The sequence below is a fragment of the Amphiprion ocellaris genome, chromosome 14 (assembly GCF_022539595.1).
Source record: "Amphiprion ocellaris isolate individual 3 ecotype Okinawa chromosome 14, ASM2253959v1, whole genome shotgun sequence".
In the NCBI taxonomy this organism is placed as follows: domain Eukaryota; kingdom Metazoa; phylum Chordata; class Actinopteri; family Pomacentridae; genus Amphiprion; species Amphiprion ocellaris.
The window spans coordinates 651681-676486 of record NC_072779.1 but is presented as its reverse complement, the minus strand read 5'-3'; the positions used below and the strand labels follow the sequence as shown (position 1 = coordinate 676486).

At 40.3% G+C, this 24806-nt stretch overlaps 1 protein-coding gene across 1 annotated transcript in view; it reads left to right on the top strand.

Moving 5' to 3' along the window:
- klf8 (Kruppel-like factor 8) overlaps positions 1 to 24806 on the top strand; it is a 114638-nt gene extending 89832 nt beyond the window's left edge. Inside the window, 4 exon segments of the mRNA XM_055017424.1 lie at positions 3667 to 3901; positions 12335 to 12437; positions 17115 to 17254; positions 18390 to 24806. Of these exon segments, the coding sequence (XP_054873399.1) occupies positions 3667 to 3901; positions 12335 to 12437; positions 17115 to 17254; positions 18390 to 18571 (660 nt within the window). The 3' untranslated portion in view covers positions 18572 to 24806.

The following is a 24806-nucleotide window of genomic DNA, read 5'->3' as shown; positions in this document are numbered from 1 at the left end:
GTTCCGTTAGCAGTGAGTGGACTGTGGCAGCTGTCACAGCTGTTCCAGTGTCACTAGTTTCAGGCAAAGGACATCGAGAAAGTCCATCAGCGTTGCTGTGATCCTCTGACTTACAATAAACAATGTGATAGTCATAAGCTGATAAGATAATGGCCCAACGCTGGATGTGGGCTGCGGCAAGTGTCGGCAAACTCTTATGCTCGCCAAACAGCGTCAATAGGGGACGATGGTCTGTAACTAGAGTAAAGTGTCTGCCCCATAAGTACTGGTGAAACTTTTTAACACCATATATCAGTCCAAGTGCTTCCTTCTCTATTTGAGAATATTTCTTCTCTGCTGGAGATAACGTTCAGGAAGCGTAGGCTATTGGCCGCTCCTCACCATTTGGCATAATGTGTTGGATAACTGCTCCAATACCATAAACAGAAGCATGACATGCTAAGATGAGCGGTACAGAGGGGTCATAGTGAGCCAACACTTGGTCACTAGTCAGTAACTCTTTACACTTTGTAAAAGCGTTCTGTTCAACCTCAGACCATTTCCATGTTACCTGTCCCTTTAACAGTCTATATAGTGGTGCCAACACCGTGCTTTGCTGTGGCACAAATCGCCCATAATAATTTACAAGACCCAAGAAAGCTTGAAGCTCCTTGATGTTGGTTGGCACTGGAGCCTCCTGTATTGCTCTCACCTTGTCTCTTGAAGGGTGAATGCCCTGTTCATCCAAAACATGACCCAGATACTCTATGCGAGTTTTACTGAACTCACACTTTGAGCGTTTCACTCATAGCCCATTGTCTTGGAGGCGTTGTAGGACATCCTGTAGGTTTTTGAGGTGTTCCTCCTCTGAGCGTCCCATGATCAGCAGGTCGTCCAGGAATACGACTACTGGCAGGTCTTTCATCAAATTTTCCATTATCCTCCTGAAAATGGAAGGAGCAGAGCTTATTCCAAATGGAAGTCTGTTGTACACAAACAATCCTCTGTGGGTGCTGATTGTGGTGTACTTCTTTGAGTCCTCATCTAACAGCACTTGTTGGTAAGCTGTTGCTAAATCTATTTTGGAGAAAACTTTCCCTCCACTCAAGGTTGCTAACAGCTCCTCTAACCTAGGTAGGGGATAGGTGTCTGTTTCAACTGCCTGATTTACTGACACTTTATAATCTCCACAAAAGCGTAGTGACTTATCTCTCTTTTCCACTGGCACTATTGGCACTGCCCACTCACTATGTTTCACCGGAGAGATAATCTTTGGTTCTTCCAGCCTCTTTAGCTCTTCTTCTACTCTTTCTTTCATAGCAAATGGGAGGGGTCTATGCTTGCTAAACTTTGGGGTTATCTCTGGTTTAACAATAATAGAGGCCCTAGTGTCTCTAAGGGTTCCCAACTCCTCCTTAAATACTTCTGAATATTTATCTAGCACTGCCTTAAGTGTCCCACACCTTTGCTCCTGTAAATACTTAATCTGGTCCCAGTTAAGTTTAAGTTTCCTGAGCCAATTTCCGCCACACAGTGTTGCACCTTGCCCTTTAACAACTAACAGTGGCAAGTTCTGAACTTGTTCCCCATAGACTACTGTAGCTGTAATCTGCCCCAAAACAGGGATACAACCTCCATTATAAGCTTTAAGCTTAACTGGTGTTTTTTGTATTGGCAGGTGTGCAAACTTCTGTTTGTATGTTTTCTGTGATATAATACTCCTAGCTGCCCGTGTAGATTTCCATCTCTAAATCAACATCAGCTACTGTAAATGTCCCTCTGTACAGTTCAGCATCCATACTAGTGACTGTCAAAATGGTAAAAACACCTAAATCTGTGTCTTCTTCTGCTTCCACATATTTTGTGTTTTTCTGCTGTCCTCTCTGCTGTGTACCTTTTCCCCCTTCAGTCTGTGATTGTGCACGACATGCCTTTTTTATGTGTCCAATCTTGCCACATTTGTGGCATTTAGTCTCTTTAAAATGACACTCATTTGCAAGATGATTTTTTCCCTTGCATCTGTAGCAGGTCTTTGCTCCTTTTTGCTTCACCTTGTGAACGCTGACTGCTCCGCTGTTCTCATTATCCACGCCTCTCAGTTGATGTGCATCTCTGTCAGCCGTCTCCATGTTGAGAACGATCTCTGAAGCTTTAGCGAATGTCAGGTCGTTTTCCGAGAGTAATCTCATCTGGCAGGCTTCGTTCCGTATCCCACTGACGAAACGATCTCTTAAAGATGAATCCAGATTCGTTCCGAACTCACAGTTCACGGCACACTGCTTTAACTCGGCCGCATACAGCGTCACTGGCTGATTAGCCTTCTGGTTACATCGATTAAAACGGAATCTTTCCGCCACCAACAAGGGTTTCGGTTCAAAATATCCTTTAAGGATAGCCACTATTTCGTCAAAAGTCTCGTCTTTTGGCTTATCTGGCTTCACCAAGTTTCTTAAAAGTCCATAAGTAGATGCGCCCATTACACTTAGCAAAGTGGCGACAGGCTTCCCTGCGGCTATGTCGTTAGCTTCGAAAAACTGTTCAAGCCGCTCAATGTACGCCGACCATTGCTCATTTTCTGGCTTGAACTCATCGATTCTTCCAAACAGGGCCATTGTACTCACTAGTACCGACACCGTGTGTCTCATTTCCCCGTGGAAAACGTGAGGTTATTTTACCCTCGTCGCCAATGTAGTGTATTTACGGGGCGGACACACGCGTTCATCTAGTCCATGCTCTTTACTGCCATGCTTCTCTTCATAACAACAATGGTGCACATGCGCAACGCAGCAACCCGAACTCTACGGTGTTCACAGTAGTACAAAAAGCTTGTGCGCCCAAACATCGTTCAACCGCTATGTGGTCAATACACCACAGAACCTTTGAGTTCAGAATGGTTATTTAAGCTGAAAGGTTCTTCAAGGATGCCTTGTGGAGTCCTTAGACTTTTTTTTTAAATCCGAACCTTAACCCTCCTGTCATCCTGCGGGTCAAATTGACCCGTTTTAAAACTGGAAAATGTGGGAAAAATATTCATATCATATCATATTCAATTTCCCAGTGAAACTTCTAATGTCCACATTTTCAACATTTTTGGGAAATCTTTGAACATTTTTTGGTGGAAAGAAAAATGTTAAAAATGTTTCTTAAGAACATTGGCATAAAAAAATCAACCAAAATCCAGCGAATTTCGCTGGATTTTGGTTGATTTTTATGTGAATGTTCTTAAAGAAAATATCACAAGTTTTACTGATATATATGGAATCACTTTAGATATTTTTAGGGTATTTTTTGAAAAATATTTAGAAGAATTTTCTTGCCAAATTTGAGGATTTTTAAAAAGAAAAAAAACTTTTAAGGAAAACTTTTAAGGAATTATTGGAATTTTCTTCCTGAAGGTTTTGCAAATTTTCAGAAATTTGGGGAATTTTTTGCAGAATTTTATTTTATTTTATTTTTTTCAGACAAGGAAACAATATATCTTAGTGCCCGTGAATGAAGACAACAGCACGGTTGAAATGTCACTTTGCAAAAATAATCCTGTAGGAACCTGTTTTTAGTTATTACAGGTTCCTTCCTCTTCTCTAAACTCATCTGTTGAAGGTTCCTCCAGGGATCAGGGTTCTTTGAAGACCCCCAGACTTCCTTGAGACAGGTTTCTCTATCATGATCTCCTCCCCTCCTGTCCAGGTCCTCTCTCCAGGCTCCATCCTGGCCACGCAGGGCGCCGGAGGCCAGCAGATCCTCCACGTCATCCACACCATCCCGTCGGTCAGCATGCCCAGCAAGGTGGGCCAGCTGCAGACCATCCCTGTGGTGGTGCAGTCGCTGCCCGTCGTCTACACCACCATGCCTACCGACGGCGTCGCCACGGCTGCCATCACGGTGCCGCTCATAGGCAGCGACGGACGCTCAGAAGGATCAGGTGAGTGGAGACATGAAAACCTCCACACAGGACGGATTTGTTCCATCTGCAGGGTCTCTGTAACAGTCATAATGTCATTGTTTTAACCCTTGTGTCGTCCTGTGGGTCAAAATTGACCCGTTTTAAAGTTTGAAAATGTAGAGAAAAAAAATATTTTCACAGTGAAACTTCTGATGTCCACATTTTCAACATTTTTGGGAAATCTTTGAACATTTTTTGGTGGGAAAAAAAGAAATGTTAAAAATGTTTGTTAAGAACATTCACAAAAAAATCAACCAAAATCCAGCAAATTTCGTTGGATTTTGGTTGATTTTTATGTGAATGTTCTTAAGAACATATCAGAAGTTTTACTGATATATATGGAATCACTTTAGATATTTTTAGGATTTTTTTTGGAAGATTTTTACAAATTTTTTGAAAATATTTACAAGAATTTGCTTGCCAAATTTGGGGGAGTTTTTTGAATTAAAACTTTTAAGGGAAACTTTTAAGGAATTATTGGAATTTTCTACTTGAAGGTTTTGCAAATTTTCAGAAATTTGGAGAAATATTTTGCAGAAATTTGGGATTTTTTTCAGACAGGTAAACAATATATTTTGGTGCCTGTAAATGAGGACAACAGGAGGGTTAATGCAACGAAATTGAAAGTTCAGTCCTTAAAGTGCATAATAAATAAAATAAATAACATAAAAAAACAAACAAGATAAAATAAAAACAAAAAAAATATATAAGACCATCACTATAAAAACATTCATAAAAAGACATCCATGAAATCCAATGAAACACATTAAAAACTTATTTAATGTGTCCTGAGTTCAGTGCAGAAATGGCATTTGGAAAGAAACTATTTCTGAATCTGTCTGATGCTACGTGTCCACTAGATGTGTTTTTCCTGCATGTAGACGCATCTGAAAATCTCCCTCTTGGTGGGTGTGTCCTTGAGGCCAGTAGGTGTTGAACTCCTGCTTCCTTCTTCTCCAACTATCCTGCCTCTGATTGGACAAATGACTCAGGTCGGTTTTCCCTTTTATTATGAACACAGTACAGCGAAAAGTATTTCTGAAAGCATTTGAGGTGAGAAATAATCTGTGCAGCAGCTGAATCTGTACTGGTTTTAGTTCACCGACAGCTAGTTTACACATTTGAGGAAAGTTTCGTGATACGTTGGACCTCCACACGGTGCATCGAATTTACATAAAGTAGAAGGGGAGTCTACTTTATGCAAATGAGCTGTGGGGAGACGCACTGGATCCCAGCTGGAAACACAACCGGACCAGCATGCAACAGGTCCCACACATCGCAAAACTTGCATCCAACGTCTAAACGAGCCATCAGTGAACTAAAACCAGGACAGAGTCAGCTTCTGCACAGATTATTTCTTGCCTCAAATGCTTTCAGAAATATTTTTTTCTGTACTGTGTTCATAATAAAAGAGAAAGTTTGTAACCGAGCCGCCATGTTGGTCCGGCTTGAAATCCAGGAACAGACTGCTGCCGAGTCGATGCATTTGTCCAATCAGAGGCAGGATAGTTGGAGAAGAAGGAAGCAGGAGTTGAACCCCGCCTACTGGCCTCAAGGACACGCCCACCAAGAGGGAGATTTTCAGATGTGGTGCGTTTACATGCGGGAAAATACATCTAGTGGACACGTAGCATCAGTCTTTAAGAAAAGACTAGAAACCAGCTCTGCACTGAACACTTGACAGACTACAAAAAATCATCCTATTCCATCTGCACTGCCTGTAGAAACCACGGTCCTGTTATCACACCTGAACTTATTTTATGGTTCCTATCCCGGTTGTTTTCTCCTGACTAGAGCCTTGCTGTGTTGGATCTACTCTCAGATGTACGTCGCTTCGGATAAAAGCGTCTGCTGAATGAAACTGTAGAATTGTAGATTGGTGCCATTATAGCACAAATAATGACTTCCTAGCCACATTTGCATCACTCAGTCTGGACTTCACACTCTGCTGTTGTCTTATCAGACTTGGTGGAGCTTCTTATGCAACTATATATAGAATCACTCTCCTAGATCTCAGATTGGTTCACTTCTCCTTTATTATGCTAAGTGTTGGGCTGGGACCTAATTTGCAACTTGTTATTGTGCAAACAGACATTTCAACACTTCTGTTTCTTCATTAGAGTCAAAGTTAACACACACACGAGGCAAACACAAGTGTGTAACTGTCTCAGGTTAACCCTCCTGTTGTCCTCATTTACGAGCACCAAAAAACATAGTTTCCTTGTCTGAAAAAAATTTAAAATTCAGCCAAAAAAATTCCCCACATTTCAGAAAATTTGCAAAACCTTCAGGAAGAAAATCCCAACAATTGCTTATAAGTTTCCTTTTAAAGTTTTATTTAAAAAAAAAAAAATCCCCCAAATTTGGCAAGAAAATTCTTGTAAATATTTTCAAAAAATGAGTAAAAATCTTCCAAAAAAATCCTAAAAATATTTTCTTGAAGAACATTCACATAAAAATCAACCAAAATCCAGCCAAATTTGCTGGATTTCTGTTGATTTTTTTTGTAAATGTTCTCAAGAAAATATTTTTTTTCCACCAAAAAATGTTCAAAAATTTCTCAAAAATGTTGAAAATTTGGACATCAGAAGTTTCACTGTGGAAATGTTTTGTTTTCTCCACATTTTTCAAACTTTAAATGGCAGGACAACACGAGGGTTAACTGCTTGAATGTTGGTTGAGTCAAAAATACAAAAAGTACCAGAAAGATCATCTCTCAGTGGAGACAACTCAGAGAAAACGTGATAAACGAGGCAATTCATCACGTCAGAGAGCTGATATTAACCATCCATTCTGAGAAGCTCCTTTTTTGTCTTGGTTTTGCTGGAAAATTCAGCCACATTGCTAAAAGTTGTCTTGGGAATCGATTTTGATTAATTGTTGGAGAATACGGGCTCATTGGCTCTGACCAATCAGCACCGCCTGCTCTCATCTGACGACCCGTAAGGCCCGGTCGATCCAATCTATGCCGGTGACAGTTCTTCTGCTGTTGCACGGAAACATGACGTCTCCTTTCCCCCATGACGGAGCTTGACATTGCATTCTAAAGCGCCTCGCTGGGTGTTTGGTGACAGAAAAGGCCTCGCTGCTATTTTCGGACCTGAACCGGCTGCTCTGTTCTCCTGTCGACTCGTGTTCATCTGTGACCCACACTCCAGCTGTTTGAAGGGAATATTTTACAACAAACACCACCTTGGAGGAGGGAAACTTTTTAGACCAGGAGTGTCCAACATGAGGCCCGCGGTCCTCCAGAAGGTCCAATCCAGCCGTCAAAGTGTAAAAATTCCAGAGAAGACATTAACTGCAGATTGTAAATTAGTAAAACTATAAATTTATAATCATTTCTAGATCATGACAAGTTGTTTGGGTCATAAAGTAAAATACTAGATTGTTCTTTGTTCTTTTGTAATTTTGTGTCTCATTTTTGTAATATTTTGTCCTGTTTTTATTGTTTTTTTGTCTTTTTTGTCTGACTTTTGGTGTTTATCTCATGTTTTTGTCGTTTTGCTTCTTGTTTTTGTCGTTTTAAAAAATAAAGTGTTTGATATATCAAGCTAGAATTTAAAAATCCACAGTTTATGATATGAAAAGTCTCAAGCAAATCAGTGATCAGATCAGAAGGCTCGTTTAGTAATATCTGCAATATTGTTCAAAAAAGCTCCATAAATTACTGCTGAAAAAAACCCTACAATAATATCTTAGTAAAAAATTCAAGGACCACTCGGCTGAACTGCAGGCAGTGTTTACAGAGTAAAGAATGGAAACCAAATAAAAATGTAATCGACAGTAAGTAGAGTCACGCTTTTTTCCACTATTAATAACACTTGTGGACATGTTGATTCCAGGTTTTTCCTTATTTTTTCATGATTTATGGTATTTTCACTATGATATTCTGCACAGAGGCAGTGTTTTTGTTCTCTCTACTTGCAGCCATTGTTTTTCTGCTTCCACTGAGGTGCAGGTGTTTGTACAGTAATAAAAAATGAGCCCACAGTGAGCGGAAATGTGCTTGAGATTTATCAGGAGGTGTTTTAAGTCACAGTGAAACGGCATTTTAGAATGCCTTTCTTCCTTTAACCCTCCTGCTGCCACCAAAATATATTGTGTCCATGTCTGAAAAAAGTCCAAAAATTCAGCAAAAAATTCCCCAAATGTCTGAAAATTTGCAAAACCTTCAGGAAGAAAATTCCAATAATTCCTTAAAAGTTGCCCTTAAAAGTTTTATAAGAAAATATTTTTAAAAATCCCTCAAATTTGGCAAGAAAGTTCTTGTAAATATTTTCAAAAAATGAGTAAAAATCATCCAAAGAAATTCTAAAAATATCTAAAATGATTACGTATATATCAGTAAAACTTCTGATATTCACATAAGAACATTCACAAAAAAATATGTGAATGTTGTTATGAAACATTTTTAACATTTCTTTTTTTTCCACCAAAAAATGTTCAAATATTTCCCCAAAATGTGGAAATTTTCACTGTGAAAATATGTTTTTTTCCCACATTTTCAAACTTTAAAACAGGTCAATTTGACCCGCAGGACGACACGAGGGTTAAATGTGTTGGAACAGGACGTTGAGGTGAGACTAGCGGTTGTGTAAAAGGGAGAGATCAGCAGTTGGAGACGGTTGTTCGATTACCGGCCTCCCATCTTCTTCCCCCGTCATTCTTTCCATCTCCGACTTTCACACCTGCGGTTTTTCTTTCATGCTTCTGTTGCCGTCATTCACGGGGAGATCTCGGTCTCAGAGGATCTCCAGAGTCTCCCCCGGGAGCCGCTGTGTGTTTGTGGTTAGCGGTATGTTGGACTCGCCGTATGTCCGCCTGTCTGTCCTCGTTGACCTGGAAACCATGTGATGATTGATAGTCCCACTTAAATGAGGAGACGTGTGGAAAGAAATGTTTCATATGTAGTGGAGAAAAAAGAAAACGTTCCTGTGTGGACTTCATCTGTCATAAATTAGAATAGGAATGTACAGGGAGCTTTTTCTGAGCATTAATCTGTTATTTCTTTACCTTGTGTGTGCATTCAGCAGGTTAATCTTTGTATCAGAGTTTGATTTGTCCAGCTGTTAGTCAGACATTAAACAACGGTTAATGAAGAAGCTGAAGGAGGTGTGATCCATCCCTGAGCAAACATGGAGGGAAGCTGGACATTTGCTCAGGCAGCTGCTGAAACGGACCTCCACCCCTTTGACAAACTGCAGTAAAGTTCCTCAGTGAAGTCAGGTTAGTTCACCTCACTGTTTAAAGCAGCTCGGGATGCAAACGAGGGAAACTCGGACGACCCCAGGATGCTGTCGGACTGTTTGCCCTCCGTCTGGGATGTTCAGTTCATGCCAGGAGTTGTCGCGTCATAATTTATATTTTCCACTTTGTCTCAAACAGTCTTGTCTGCTTTCCTTTATTTCTCAGCATGTAGCTCAACATTTTTTTGCATTTTGATGCAAAAAAATTCAGATTTTAGACATTTTGATGCATTAATGTCCAAGTATTTGCCATTTTGATGCAAAAATATCCAAGTTTTTGACATTTTGATGTATTAATATTCTAAAAATTGGAATGAATTGTGAATGTCAGCACGTTATAACACTAATCTCTGGTAGCTTTGAAAAGGAGCTTGTTTCATGATGCTGGAGTGTGTTGAGACTCCCCTGGACATTTATGTCAGTGCTTGAGGTCTAGAGAAGTTGGTTTTCAGCTGATGTTTAGCTGCTCTTTGAGGGCTGATTACAAATTGGGCTTTGTTTTTGTGGATTTGATCATTATTTCCCATTTGATGTGTGAACAAGAAGCCAGTTAGATACTCAGAGGGGCGATAAAGTAGCAAGGATGTTTGAAACTACGTGAAATTTTGGTAGAAATTGTCATTTTGCAGGAAAGCCGAGACATTTATCTGGAAAGTTTGGGTAATAATTCTGCTATTTAACTTCTTTCATGTCTAGAGGTTTATGAGAAATCTGTGTGATTTTTTTCCCTGCACAATCTGAGTTCTTTTTAGTCATTTTTGCTGAAAGAAATGATAAAAATAAGACCCAAGTTGTAAGAAACTAGAGTTTAAAGCTGCTGTCAGTGAATTTTACATGGATCATTAATATCCTTTATGATTTCGGCTTCAGAATCAGGCTTTGAGTTCCAGTAGTTTGCCGTTAGTGCCGTGAACGTTCAGCTCAGCTCGTCTCATCTGTTATCATCAATCTGGTGGATTCTGAAGGTTGTCGGCTGCCTGAAATTCAGTTTTCTGTCTACATTTCACAACACATCACTGCTGCACAGCGCTCAAACGGAAAGACAAAGAGCCAAGATGTGAGCGAGACACAGAAACCGACCGAGGGAGAAAGCGAGGACAAAGACGGAACTTAAGATGTTGTTTTTCCTCTTTTCTGGTACCTGAAAAGACGAACCAGCTGACTGCTCATGTGTTGGAGTGTAGGAGGACAAAAAAAAGGAGAAAGGTGGAGAGAAAAGGGAGTGTATGAGGTGGAGGTAGGGGGAGTCGGAAAGGTGGCGTCTGCTGAAGGATGAGGAAGGAAGAGGAGATGAGATGAGAGGAGAGGAGAGGAGAGGAGATGAGATGAGATGAGAGGAGAGGAGAGGAGAGGAGAGGAGAGGAGAGGGGAGCTGAGGGGAGGGGAGGGGAGGGGAGGGGAGGGGAGGGGAGAGGAGAGGAGAGGAGAGGAGAGGAGAGGAGAGGAGAGGAGAGCAGAGGAGAGGAGAGGAGAGGAGAGGAGAGGAGAGGGGAGCGGAGGGGAGGGGAGGGGAGGAGAGGGGAGGGGAGGGGAGGGGAGAGGAGAGGAGAGGAGAGGAGAGGAGAGGAGAGGAGAGGAGAGGAGAGGAGAGGAGATGGGTCATTTCTCCTTTGAAAGGCTGCGATGGGAGGCAGGGGAGGCTTAATTGTCTCCAGAGACAAAGAGCACCACTTCTTTTGGTGGAGTGTGACCCTCCCTTCACCAGCACACACAGAAACACTCCACCCAGATTCCTTCCCACTCCTCCGGACTCTGAACAGTTCCTGCAGACAGAGGAGGAGGAGGAGGAGGAGGAGGAGGAGGACTTCTGTTTTCATTCGTTATGTTTTCAGACCAAATAATTCATCATCGGAGTGATATGAAGATTGGTCTTTGTCAGCTTTGGTTATTACTGTTTCCAATGTTTGCAAACTGTGAATTTTGGGAAGAGAAAATGAGCAGAACACTGACCGAGGCACAAGTTTAACATTAACAGATCAGCTGATGACTGATACTGACAGAAATATCGATGTTTTTAAACCAGAAAGCCAAAATAAATCATGTAGTTTAAGAATATGTACAACGCTGGACAAAGGTTTGCAGCACTAATTAATGCTGCTTCTTATTTGTCTCATACAAAGAGGAGTGCAAAGAAAAAACCTAAATCAAACTTAACCAGCACATTCTGTAATATTATGCATTAATTAAGTGTAAATTAACCACTGTTATGATTGACGTAAGCTTACTGGGTGTCCACAACTCCCAGTGCAAAACATTTCTCTAATCAATATACAATGAAGGGATGAGATACAAAAAAACAAGAAAAAAAGAAGCTGGAAAAGACCAGCTCAGTTTACAGTAGGGTCAACATATAACTGCAGGACTTTTTGTATCATAGTTGACATTTTTGCTGTTTTCAGGCCTAAAATCAACATGACCACCTATAACCAAACACCACATGGTATTTTAGAGAAAGATTCTTCTAAATATTATATCTATAATTGAGAAAAATTCTGATTTTGATTCACTGATCTTACTGAAATACCAGACAAGCTGCAAAACAATGTCCTACAAGCTTTATTTCTCTGCTATCAGGCATCCAAAAGCAGGACCGCCACATTAAAACAAAAATCCTCCTTCCTAACTGAAAAATAAGAACCTGTAAGAATTTTTAACAGCTTGCCAAATCTCGAGGACAACCGGCGGAGCTTTTCCGTCGACCTCCAGAGATTTGTCTTTGGCTTAATTGCTAATTAACGTCGTCTGTGAGTTCAGAATAGTTTTCATTAACATCTGTTCACATCATCGTGCTGCTCTGACATTGTGAAAGGTTGCCAAAATGGAAGGAGGAAGAATGAATGGAAGACAAACACATGTTTAGGAAATGTTAGGAAACGAGAAGACGTGCAGAGAAGTCTAGCCACAAGTTTGATCCATTAAATTGTGCAGACCATATCTGACTCCACACGCACTCAGAGCAAAGCTTCGTCTCTTTTCGTTGCTGGAATCCAGATGTTGCTTTTGAGACGTTATTAACCCCCCGCTGTTCTGTTTCCACCCCTCCTCACCTTCTTTTTTCCCTCAATTTCTCTCCATCTCTCCGTCTACTTGCATCGCTGTTTCTGATTTACTTCCCTTCATTCCTTATTTCCATCATCTTCTCTCGTTCCTCTCCTCTCTGCAGTTCGTATTAAACCGGGTTCGACGTCTCCGGTGGAGTATCAGAGTGACAGCGATGCAGAGAGCGGTACGGAGTCCGGATCGGCCTCCCAGAGCCTCGACGCAGGGTGAGTCCACCAACCAACACACCTGGACAGCAGCTACATATCAAGGAGTGAAACTGATGCATTATTGAGGAAAAAAAGCACGTACAAAAACATACACAGAAATGGATCAGAGAAGCTGCATTTACAGCAGGTTTAAAGCTGAAAACAAGGTGTAGCATTCTGAGGAGCCTGTTAGCAAAGCAGCAGCAGCTACGACATTCCATCAGTCTGATAATAAAGTTCTCAGGTGCAATACTGAGCCATAGGTCGCCCATGTTTCTGCCAACAAATCCGCCGATCTAAAGTTAACGCACTTGGTTCCATTCAGATTGAGCTGACCTGTAGATGCTCCTCACAACTAACACTAAAAACACACCAGGCTCCTGTTTTTATGACTTTGTCCTTTTTACAGCCACGTATAGCAGCGAGTTACAGGTTGATCTGTTGCACAATTAGTCCTGAGGTGTGACCAACACCACAGGAATATCCTGCAGACAGAGTTTGTTGCACAGGACATCTGGAGAATCTAGAAGTTCCTACTGTGTGGGACTGAAAATCATTAAACGACCTCATTCACATTTTGGAAAAAGAAAATGAGGAAAGTCACTTGTCTTTGGTCCAGTTGGAGGTTTATCGTACGCCGTGCAAAGAGTACAAACAAACTGAAAGGATATTGAGAACAGGACGTTCCCACCAGTGTATCATAATTGTTTGATTTTCTCCTGATGTGAGAACCAATTTTTTAGAACGTCATACAGACTCAGCTCAGCCTGTCCTGAGATCTGAACGTCTTGGCGTCGCACAACGTCTTCTGAGCAGCGAAATGATGGAAAAACAATCATATCAAAGCCATGCTGGACAATCCAACCTTCTAATTATTTCCCATCATTACATTTAGATTATTTGATTCTATATTTCTACATGCATATTAACCCTCCCATTGTCTTCATTTACGGGGAGCAGAAAATATTGTTTCCTTGTCTGAAAAAAATCCAAAAATTCAGCAAAAAAATTCCCCGAATTTCTGAAAATTTGCAAAACCTTCAGGAAGAAAATTCCAATAATTCCTTCAAAGTTTCCCTTAAAAGTTTTATTTAAAAAATCCCCCAAATTTGGCAAGAAAATTCTTGTAAATATTTTCAAAAAACGAGTAAAAATCTTCCCCAAAAAATCCTAAAAATATCTGAAGTGATTCCATATATATCAGCAAAACTTCTAATATTTTCTTTAAGAAGATTCACAAAAAAAAAAAATCAACCAAAATACAGCAAAATTCGCTGGATTTTGGTTGATTTTTTTTGTGAATGTTTTTAAGAATCATTTTTAACTTTTCTTTTTTCCACTAAAAATGTTCAAAGATTTCCCAAAAATGTTGAAAATGTGGACATCAGAAGTTTCACTGTGAAAATATTTTTTTTCTTCCACATTTTCAAACTTTAAAAAGGGCAATTTTGACCCGCAGGACGACATGAGAGTTAAACACACAGTTCAAATGGCCTGAACTGGTGCATTTTGGATCTTTTTGGGCTTCATGAACTTTGCAGATGATGAACTTTACATCACACAAAGAAAAGCTACAGATGGTTGCAAACACAAAGACACAGGACAAATGAAATGTCCAAAGAAAAACAGCAGAGAGTGATGGAGAGTGGAGAGTGATGACACTAGTACACAGGGGTGTTTTTAAAGTTTTTTTTTTTGCCTTTTACAGCTTCATTCGATAGGTGCAGTAAAGGGGGGAGAACATGCAACAAAGGGCCATGAACGGGAATCGAACCCCGGTCGTTGCGTCGGGAACCAGCCCCTGTAGATGGGTCGCCTGCTTAACCCGCTGAGCTATACAGGTGCCTCAACAGGCGTGTTTTTAGACGTGAAGGGTTGTATCGCCTCCCAACACTGGACACTCAGTGGGCGTACAACTCCATAATGTCTTATAGATGGTTCACAGGTGCTTTTGGACCCAGGATTCACCGTCCTACAACCAAACATTTGCTCCATGTGAATGGACGATTGCTTCCCCCTGGGTTGTCTTTCTCTAGGCTTCAAAGCGAACCAACTTTTATTGGGAAGAAAGTTGACTGAAGTGGGCTTTTGGAAACATTTGTGGCTAGAAATAAGCTCCTGAATCAGTTGGTTTCAAAGTTTTCAAAAGTTTTCTGGAGACATTGTGCGGTGGTGGACGCTTCTGATTCACCTAAAGTAGCCTAAACCTCAACTTTATGCAAATCTGGGTCAGGAAACGTGTCTCCAAACGCAACATTACAGGGCTGCTTACGTAGACAATAAATGATCAGCATTGAAGTGACCGATAACTTTGATTTCCTATTGGAAGATTGTGGTACTGCAGTAGAAAAAATCCCATGGCCAACAAAGCCTTTTCTTGCCTGGACCTCTGTCACACATCAGATGTTTGTAAGCACCAGAACCCACGTGTGATGTCAGGTGACTGCAGAGTCCATAATACGAGTCAGCAGGGCAGACAGGAGAGACTCGGCAGGGTTTGTGGGGAAGTCGTATCGGTCTCTGTGTGGGTCACCTCCCTCCCTGCAGGCTCCTGACTAATTACTGCAGCGCTGCCGTGACTGCATGCTTATATAACCTTATATAACCCTCCATACAGCAGAACATGCTGGAGACGCCCGACTGGTGCACAGGAAGACATGTGTGTAGAATGTGTGTAGAATGTGTGTAGAATGTGTGTGTTCGCTTCATACATGAGGACATTTGGTTGGTAGATTGGTGCTTGTGAAGCTGCAGAGGTGAGGTTAGTGTGCCACTGAGGACACTTTCAGTGCAGTGTGTGTGTGTGCGTGTGTGTGTGTGTGTGTGCGTGTGTGTGTGTGTGTGTTAATGTCCAGTGTGTTTATTGGTAAATCACGACCGAGCTCCTGACACACCCAGTGGGCGAGGCTGTCTGACTGTAACTGAAATTCAGGGTGTGGACACTGACGGTTAGCTTAGTGCTGTAAGCTGGAGTGTGTGTTTGTGTGTGTGTGTGTGTGTGTGTGTGTGTGTGTGTGTGTGTGTGTGTGTGTGTGTGTGTGTGTGTGTGTGTGTCAGTGTGTGTGTGTGTGTGTGTGTGTGTGTGTGTGTATGTGTGTGTGTGTGTCAGTGTGTGTGTGTGTGTGTGTGTGTGTGTGTGTGTGTGTGTGTGTGTGTGTGTGTGTGTGTGTGTGTGTGTGTGTGTGTGTGTGTGTGTGTGTGTGTGTGTGTGTGTGTGTGTGTGTGTGTGTGTGTGTCAGTGTGTGTCTGTGTGTGTGTGTGTGTGTGTGTGTCAGTGTGTGTGTGTGTGTGTGTGTGTGTGTGTGTCAGTGTGTGTCTGTGTGTGTGTGTGTGTGTGTGTATCAGTGTGTGTGTGTGTGTGTGTGTGTCAGTGTGTGTGTCTGTGTGTGTGTGTGTGTGTGTGTGTGTGTGTGTGTCAGTGTGTGTGTGTGTGTGTGTGTGTGTGTGTCAGTGTGTGTCTGTGTGTGTGTGTGTGTGTGTGTGTGTCAGTGTGTGTGTGTGTGTGTGTGTGTGTGTGTGTGTGTGTGTGTGTTGCTGGGCAGGGCTGTCCCAGAACTGGGGTGTAAACACGGTTACGTAATGCAGTTCGCCGTCACACCTCCTTGTAAAACGGCCGGGGGGAGATCAGTGCGTTTTGCAAATCAACTTTATTTTGCTTTCTGTAATCATATTCATGAATATTTAAATAAATAGATGAAATTTTAGTGTGACAGTGCAAACAACTCCAGCTCTCAAAGCTGATCGTTTAAGAGGAAGGTAGACAGAGAACAGAGTGGACGGTTCAGTTTTCTGGATTCAGCCTTGTTGGTGTGAGGAAAGAAATGAACAGACAACTGGAGGGGAGAAGATATGAGATAGAGGGAGAGCGGTGGTGAAATGGAAGATGTTGTGCAGCTGTGTGGAACACTGTGTGACTTTCTGACGCCCCCTGGTGGCCTGAGATCACCATCAATTCACCTGAACCTGATGAGAGAAAAAAAACATTTCTTAGCCCTCATGTCGTCCTGCAGGTCACATTGACCCGTTTTAAAATTTGAAAATGTGGAGGAAAGAAAAACTATTTTCACAGTGAAACTTCTGATGTCCACATTTTCAACATTTTTGGGAAATCTGTGAACATTTTTTAGCGGAAAAATAGAAATGTTAAAAGTGTTTATTAAGAACTTTCACAAAAAAATCAACCAAAATCCAGTGAATTTCACTGGATTTTGGTTGATTTTTATGTGAATGTTCTTAAGAAAATATTAGAAGTTTTACTGATATATATGGAATCACTTTAGATATTTTTAGGATTTTTCTCGAAGATTTTTACTCATTTTTTGAAAATATTTACAAGAATTTTCTTGCCAAATTTGGGGAATTTTTAAAAAATAAATCTTTTAAGGGAAACTTTTAAGGAATTATTGGAATTTTCTTCCTGAAGGTTTTGCAAATTTTTCGCAATTTGGGGAATTGTTTTGCAGATTTTCTGGATTTTTTTCAGACAAGGAAACAATATTTTTTGATGCCTGTAAATGAGGACAACAGGAGGGTTAATCTGACACCTATCTGTATGCTGTAAATGATTAGAATAGGTTGTTTTAGGTTTGATCTGCCTCGAACTGTAATTTATGGTATCTAGAAAGGTCAAGGGGATTGTTTTGCCTCCTCTTAGATCTATCGAGCTTCACTAACTCCTTTGTGTCTCCATCACAGGTCCGTTATGGACTTAGAGCCCGTCGATCCAGACTCACCCGACATCAAGAGGCGGCGGATCCACATGTGCGACTATGAAGGCTGTAAAAAAGTTTACACCAAGAGCTCCCACCTCAAAGCCCACCGGAGGATACACACAGGTGAAAGCCGAGCAAACCCAAACCACACACTGGAAAAAATGTCCCTCTCAAAACAAGAAAAAAAGGAACTTTTACCTTGAAATAAGTGAAAAAATCTGCCAATAGAACAAGTGAAAAATGGCTTGGTAAGATTTCTTGAAATAAGATATGATATTTAGAATATTGAGATCTTAAAATTAGCTAGGAAAACTTATTTGAAGCTCTATTTTACCAGGATTGTCAAACTTAGGTGTCTTAAAATAAGCCAGACATGCTAAAAAAATAGTATTTTTTCACTCAAAAATAGATTTTTGCTTTCATGTAACCTCCTAATTTGAGATGTATTAAACCTCCTGTTGTCTTCATTTACAGGCACCAAAAAATATTGTTTCCTTGTCTGAAAAAAATCTGAAAAATCTGCCAAAAAATTCCCCAAATTTCTGAAAATTTGCAAAACCTTCAGGAAGAAAATTCCAATAATTCCTTAAAAGGCTCTCTTAAAAGTTTTATTTCAAAAAAATTCCCTAAATTTGGCAAGAAAGTTCTTGTATATATTTTCAAAAAATGAGTAAAAATCTTCCAGAAAAATCCTAAAAATATCTAAAGTGATTCCATGTATATCAGTAAAACTTCTAATATTTTCTTTAAGAACATTCACATAAAAATCAACCAAAATCCAGCGAATTTCCCTGGATTTTGGTTGATTTTTTTGTGAATGTTCTTAAGAAACATTTTTAACATTTCTTTTTTTCCACCAAAAAATGTTCAAAGATTTTCCAAAGATGTTGAAAATGTGGACATCAGAAGTTTCACTGTGAAAATATTTTTTTTCCCCCACATTTTCAAACTTTAAAACGGGTTAATTTGACCCACAGGACGACATGAGGGTTAAAGCTATTTAGAGTTTTCTTGTAAAATTCAACTCAAAACAAAATAATTTCCAGATTGTTTGACTTAACAAGATATTTCAGATGCTTGTCTTAAAACAAGTCCCTCCATCTGCTGAAATGTCTCTTGTTAAGTGAATTTATCTTAAGTCAAGTGGGATGAGACATTCTGACTAAAAATAAGACAAACAGACTTGGTAGGATTTAGAGTTTTTGCAGTGTAAATGCACTGACACGTGGCTGGTTCTGCTTCCTGTCTTTGTTTCCAGGAGAGAAACCCTACCACTGTACCTGGGAGGGCTGCACCTGGCGCTTCGCCCGCTCCGATGAGTTGACCCGACACTTTCGCAAGCACACAGGAATCAAACCTTTCCGCTGCACCGAGTGCGACCGCTCCTTCTCCCGGTCCGACCACCTCTCCCTGCACCGCCGCCGCCACGTCATGATGTGAACTCTGACCTCCCTGCTCCCTACAGCTGCCCCTAAACACCCCTACAACCCTCTTTGATTTCTCAAACTCCCCTCACAGCACATCTTGTACCAGAACCCTCCCTCTGCTCCTCCCTCCTCAGCCCTGCAGGATTAAATGTCCTCCTCATCCTGAACCCGCAGGTTCATCTGGAATGTTTGTGGAGGATTTTTGACCGTCCACCTAAAAACAGTCCTCTCTCCGCCATCCTCCCTACGAGACGTCGCCTCCTCACAGAGAGCCGATGGACTGAAGGACATCCAGCAGCAGAGATGTTCATCCATCCATCCATCACATCCATCCATCCAGCGGAGAAGAAGACGAGCCAACAAGGAATGATGCGTTTTGTTTTTAAACTCAAAGCTGGACGTCGCTTCAGCTGCTGTTTTCTTCATTTACAGTCACTACAGATCCAGAGTTGGGAAGTTATGCAGCTCCACAATTTCATTTCTTGGTGGATTTTTGAGAGAAGACGCCTCAAGTAGCCTCATTTTCCAGGAACTTAAGTAGTTTACATTCCTTTTTACTGACTTGAGGATATGTTTTGGCAAAATCGGCAGATTATTTCACTTTAAGTCGTCCTAATCAGCATTTATAAGCAGTAAGACTAACCGGTAGATTAGAACATACCATAATATAAGATGTCAAGAACTGTGGTTCCATGTTATCTGTGCAAAGAGATAATGGATGAAACTGTACTTTTGATATAAAATAAGTTTTCACGGGGGAAGTTAGACTTAAAAACTACAGTTAAACATCTGTTACATGATTGCTTATAAATGCTAAATAATGGGACTGAGTGCTTTTTCAGAAGCAAACAGGAATGAGCTAAAAGAACGCTGAGTTCTCGGGGTTCCTCAGGTTCTGGCACTTTTTGTCAAACAGCCTGAATTTGGATCCAGTATTTCCCAGACTGCATATCAGAGCGTCTGTATGCATGTCAGCGTGTTGTGAGCTGATTAGCAGCAGCTGAAGTGATGTCAGACGTCTTCGGTGAACATGTCTGAAGCTAAAAGTAGTTTTATTTAGTCCTCCAGCCGTCACCCTGCAGCCCCAAACCCTCCCCTCCTCCTGGTACAGGGAGCTACAAGACTGTGAACTTTATAAACATTCATTTATTTTAATTGTATCAATCACGTTGTTGTGTTTCCTCCTCCCTCCTCCTCCTGATTCTTCTTCGATAACAGTATTTGCTTTTTACGTGTCGTTGTTGCTGTTGTTTTTAAGACACAAGGCCTTCGGTCTTGTCCATTTTTCTTTTCTTTTTTAAAAAATCTTTGCCAGGTTTGGCATTCCAAACAGAATGAGGATATTAAAAAAACCTATTTCAGATCCTTTTGTTGTTTTCTGAGGCTGTGAAAAAGATGGAGGAGACACAAATAGGTTGAGAATAGAAGTAGAAACTCTCACGCAGGGACTAGGGGAGCTTTTTCCGAGTGTGTGTTGTTCATGTGTGTGTCGGTGAGTGCATGTGTGTGCATGTTTTGAGACAAACGCATAATCAGAATTTAAGATTTTTACGAGTGTGTGTTCCGGGCACTTGTTGTTCTTTTACCTCTTGCCCGTCGAGCCTTAATAACTGAAGTCAATCTGTAAGGGCGAAACCAGAACCACTGAGAGACGACACTCGGCCCAACTTCAGACTGAGAGTTTGTACGATTTTTGCTTGTTTTCGACGCAGCGAAACGTTTTTTTTTTTTTTTTAATAGCTGGAAACCAAGAAACGAAAGAAGCCTTTAACCCTCCTGTTGCCCTCATTTACGCACATCAAAGAATATTGTTTCCTTGTCTGAAAAAAAATCCCAAAATTCAGCAAAAAATTCCTCAAATTTGGCAAGAAAATTCTAGATATTTTCAAAAAATTTGTATAAATCTTCAAAAAAAATCCTAAAAATATCTAAAGTGATTATATATATCAGCAAAAATTCTATTTTATTTAAGAACATTCATTCTTAAACAAACATTTTTATTAACATTTCTTTTTTTTTTTCCACCAAAAAAATGTTCAAAGATTTCCCAAAAATGTTGAAAATGTGGACATCAGAAGTTTCACTGTGAAAGTAGATTATTTTTCCCACATTTTCAAACTTTAAAATGGATCATTTTGACCTGCAGGACGACACGAGGGTTAATGGTTAATTCTGAGAGAACGTTAGATTGTGACACACCAGAGCATTTAGAGCAAGAAATCTGCTGGATTTTACAAGCTTTGGGTGACAAAAAGAGAAACTGGTTGAAGAAAAGATCAACTTCCTGCATCATGTCAGAAATGAGAAACTCTAGCAGTTGTTTCTGGAAAAATCTTCAGATTTAGCAGAGTTTGCAGCCGCAGCGTCTGCTTTTATCCGTCATGCTCGAGCCGTCGTCTACAGAAAAGCCATCTGCACTATAGTTTGAAAAGCACTGCAGGAAGTCCGAGTCGCCCCATCGTCTGTCAGTGGTTCTGGGAGAAACCAGGCACTGTGTCGGGCTGTAAGGGTCCGTGGTGCCTGGGGTTTAAACCACGGGGAAACTAAGCTCTCTCCTTGCTAGCATTTCTACCAGGGTGGGGGTCAATTCTCTCATTATTGTGATAGAATCTAAATTAAACCAGTACTAACACAGAACCTTGTAGTCTTTAAACCTTCCTGGCTCATATCTGCTTCTAACCGGCACATTTTTTCCAAACTGTTCACCTTTTGGGAGCAGAATTGACCCCTGCTCTGTAACCCACGGTGTCCATGTCTTAAGTGGGCTGTTTTTCAGCTCCTGATCTGGGCTGAACTTGATTATGCAACAAAAACGCAGACCTCGCTCCAAGCGCTGTTCTGAGCTGAGCAGCAGAAGCTGCTGAGAGGCGGCTCACGTTAGGGTTGTACCTTAAAACACAATAAAAGGGAAGGTGAGGATGTGCAGAAGCCTGCCACAGAGCGAAGACGCCTCTGAGACTGAAACACAGATTCCTATCTGGAGGTTTGTGATCGGTCCGACAGGCTTTTAGCACCCCGATGTGTCGCTTTACAAACAACAGAAAAACGGCATTTTTGCTTCGGAGACGCTGTTCTGGGTTGGAGTCGTCGTCGTTGTCATCATTTCAAAAGCTAGTAAGTGAGAGCAAAAAATGGCATACGTCTGACTTTTCATAATGCGATAATTTAAAAGGACGTGCAGGCTCAGAGTGAGCTGAGTGCATGAAATGAAGAGGGCAGATTGTTGTTTGGTCCGCTCGCTGCAATCAAAAATAAAAGATCCTTCTTAGCGCAGTCACTGAATCTGACATTTGCTTTCTTAGTTTTAAAAAATAAGACCAGCCTTGCTCCAAGAAAAGTCTGGAAACAGGTTAAAAAGAGGCTGAAATATGACAAACTGTTTCCTATCAACAGAAGTATTGTATAAAATCTAAATTCAGTGACTTCCTCGGAGGGTTTTTGTTCTTTTTTTGCAGCTCGGACTAATTCAGCCTTCCCATTTCTCTTAACATCCCCTCTGCTTCGAGTAAACAAACAAAAAAAAAAGTTACTAAGCACATCTTTCTAGAAGAGTATATGCATTTGATTGCAATTTTCTTTATTTTGTAAACTGTTGATAAAGACATTAAGGACAATGACAAATAATTAAGAGAAATCCATGTACATAAATGTATATAATCAAAAAGTGCAGAGTAAATGTAACGGGTGAATTTCTATTTTTAACACTGACTAGATAATGTGAAAAAATCTTTTCTTTTTTCTTCTTCTTTCTCTGTTGGTTTTGATGAAATGTGTTTCATCATGTGTAATTTTTTTTTCTCTCAAATCTAATACATTTGTTTCGTAGTTTCTTAAAAACAAAAAATGGTCCCACTTGTGTTGTGCACACTTGTGTTGCATGGAGAGTAGCCTTCTTGTTTTCTTATAGTGACGTTGGTGAGCATGTCAGTGTGTGTGAGATGGTGAGGGAGGGTCCTTTAACACTGAAGAAAAAATAAAACCCCAGCCGAGAAATCATGTTAGACATGATGAACCCGGGGATTCACTTCAAGTCTCAGCGCTGGACCTGATTTAAAATACGAGAAAACAGTGAAATGCCAGATTTAGCTGGTTTGGGTCAGACAGAATTTTTACATTCAAGCTGTTCAGATAAAGGAAATATATGGAAAGCAACATTTTCTTGCAGAGAAAGTCCCTGATTATGGTAACGTAACATGTTTTGTCCTGTTAAAGTTGAAATTAATCCATGTGTCACTTTAAACATAGAACTCCCATTTGAGATGGAGTGTACGACAAGAATAATAAGATAAAAACTGCAGTTTTGTTGGTTTTCAACACCAACTTGTCCCATGAGGACGTCGCTAAGGCTCATGGGAAACGTAGTTGTTTTAGTGAAGGCTAAGAACAGAACATAAAAGATGTTTTTCTACCCAGTAAAGTAGCAGATACCCCCGAAACTCAGAATATGGAAGAAAAAAAATCCCCAAACTTGAACCTTTTGCAAGGATAGCTCTGGTAAATTTAGTAGTTTTGACTGTATTTGCTAAGTTCTACATAAACTGCATCTGTTTCTGCCTCCAGTTTGGTACAGTTGAGGCGAATGGAAGTTAGTTTGTGGTTCTCCCAGGAAAATATTCTGGTTATTCTGGGACAGTCTCTAAAACCATATAATCGAAACAAGATTAATTACTGCCCCTTTGTGACCTGTTTTCATCTGGTTTGTCACTTGAAATGCCATTTAATCCTCCTATTGTCCTCATTTATGGCCACCAAAAAATATTGTTCCCTTGTCTGAAAAAAATTCCAAAAATTAAGCAAAAAATTCCCCAAATTTCTAAAAATTTGGAAAACCTTCAGGAAGAAAATTCCAATAATTTCTTAAAAGTTTCCCTTAAAAGTTTTATTTTAAAAATCCCCCAAATTTGGCAAGAAAATTCTTGTAAATATTTTCAAAAAATGAGTAAAAATCTTCCAGAAAAAATCCTAAAAACATCTAAAATGATTCCATATATATCAGTAAAACTTCTAATATTTTCTTTAAGAACATTCACATAAAAATCAACCAAAATCCAGTGAAATTCGCTGGATTTTGGTTGATTTTTTTGTGAATGTTCTCAAGAAACATTTTTAACATTTCTTTTTCTCCACCAAAAAATGTTCAGATGTTTCCCAAAAATGTTGAAAATGTGGACATCAGAAGTTTCACTGTGAAAATATGTATATTTTGCACATTTTCAAACTTTAAAATGGGTCAATTTTGACCCGCAGGACGACACGAGGGTTAATAGCTAAAAAGTGGAAGATTACCTTGAGGTCAAGAATAAAAATTTACGCTGGATTTCCTCAATCAAAGTCCAATGTGGATAAACTAGAGGGATCGGGACAGGATTTTTTAACAACACGACTGATTAAAACGACCAAATGCAATTTTTAAAAATCCTTTTAGTGTCACAAATCGAACTCCACACACCTTGGAGGCAGAAAACTCAGATGCAGTTATATTGAAAGTGTCTTTTGCTAAACACCGCTAAAGGTTATAGAGGAAACAAGCCCCTTTAAGACGTTTCTAATGAACACAATCAATGCCAAGCCCCGTTTTTGTAGGAAGCACATAACGATAATATCGGCCCATCGCTTTACAAGCACACCGATCAGCTCTTGTTGACCATCAGCAGCAGCTCAGTTGGTGGATTAACACACAAACACACACCAAAAACCTCGAGAGTCACAGGAGGACAGTCAGTTTCCACGTGTACATGTTGGGTCTTTTTTTTTTTTTTTTCCTGCTTTGTGTTGGGTTTTTTGCAGTTTGTGCCAGCTTGTTTTCCTCAGTATTCCTCCAAATGTTCTGTATAAAAAGCAGGAAGGTTCATCTGTAAAAGAAACAGAAAACATTGAAAAGAGTTGCTGCGACCTGAACAGGACAAAGCTCACGTCTGTCCGTGTGTGTGCCTCGACTCGCCATCAATCACTTCTTCTGCAGATCCCAAAACGTTAGGTATTTTCTATTGAATGCAGTAACTTATGGGCCAGTACTATATTTACTCAGTGCAATGCAGTTATCATTATAATAATACAATTAATAATATTTTTGTTCTTTTTTGTATTTGTACAGAACAAATGTGTAAAGATCAGTGAGGAAAACGTGAGCTTTTTGATACTGTGACTCATGGTGTTTAAAAGTCAGTTTCTCCCTGTACAGTTGTGATTATTTCCCCCTCCCTTCCTTCTTCTTTTGTAGAATAAAAAATGTTTTTGGTGCAATTTAA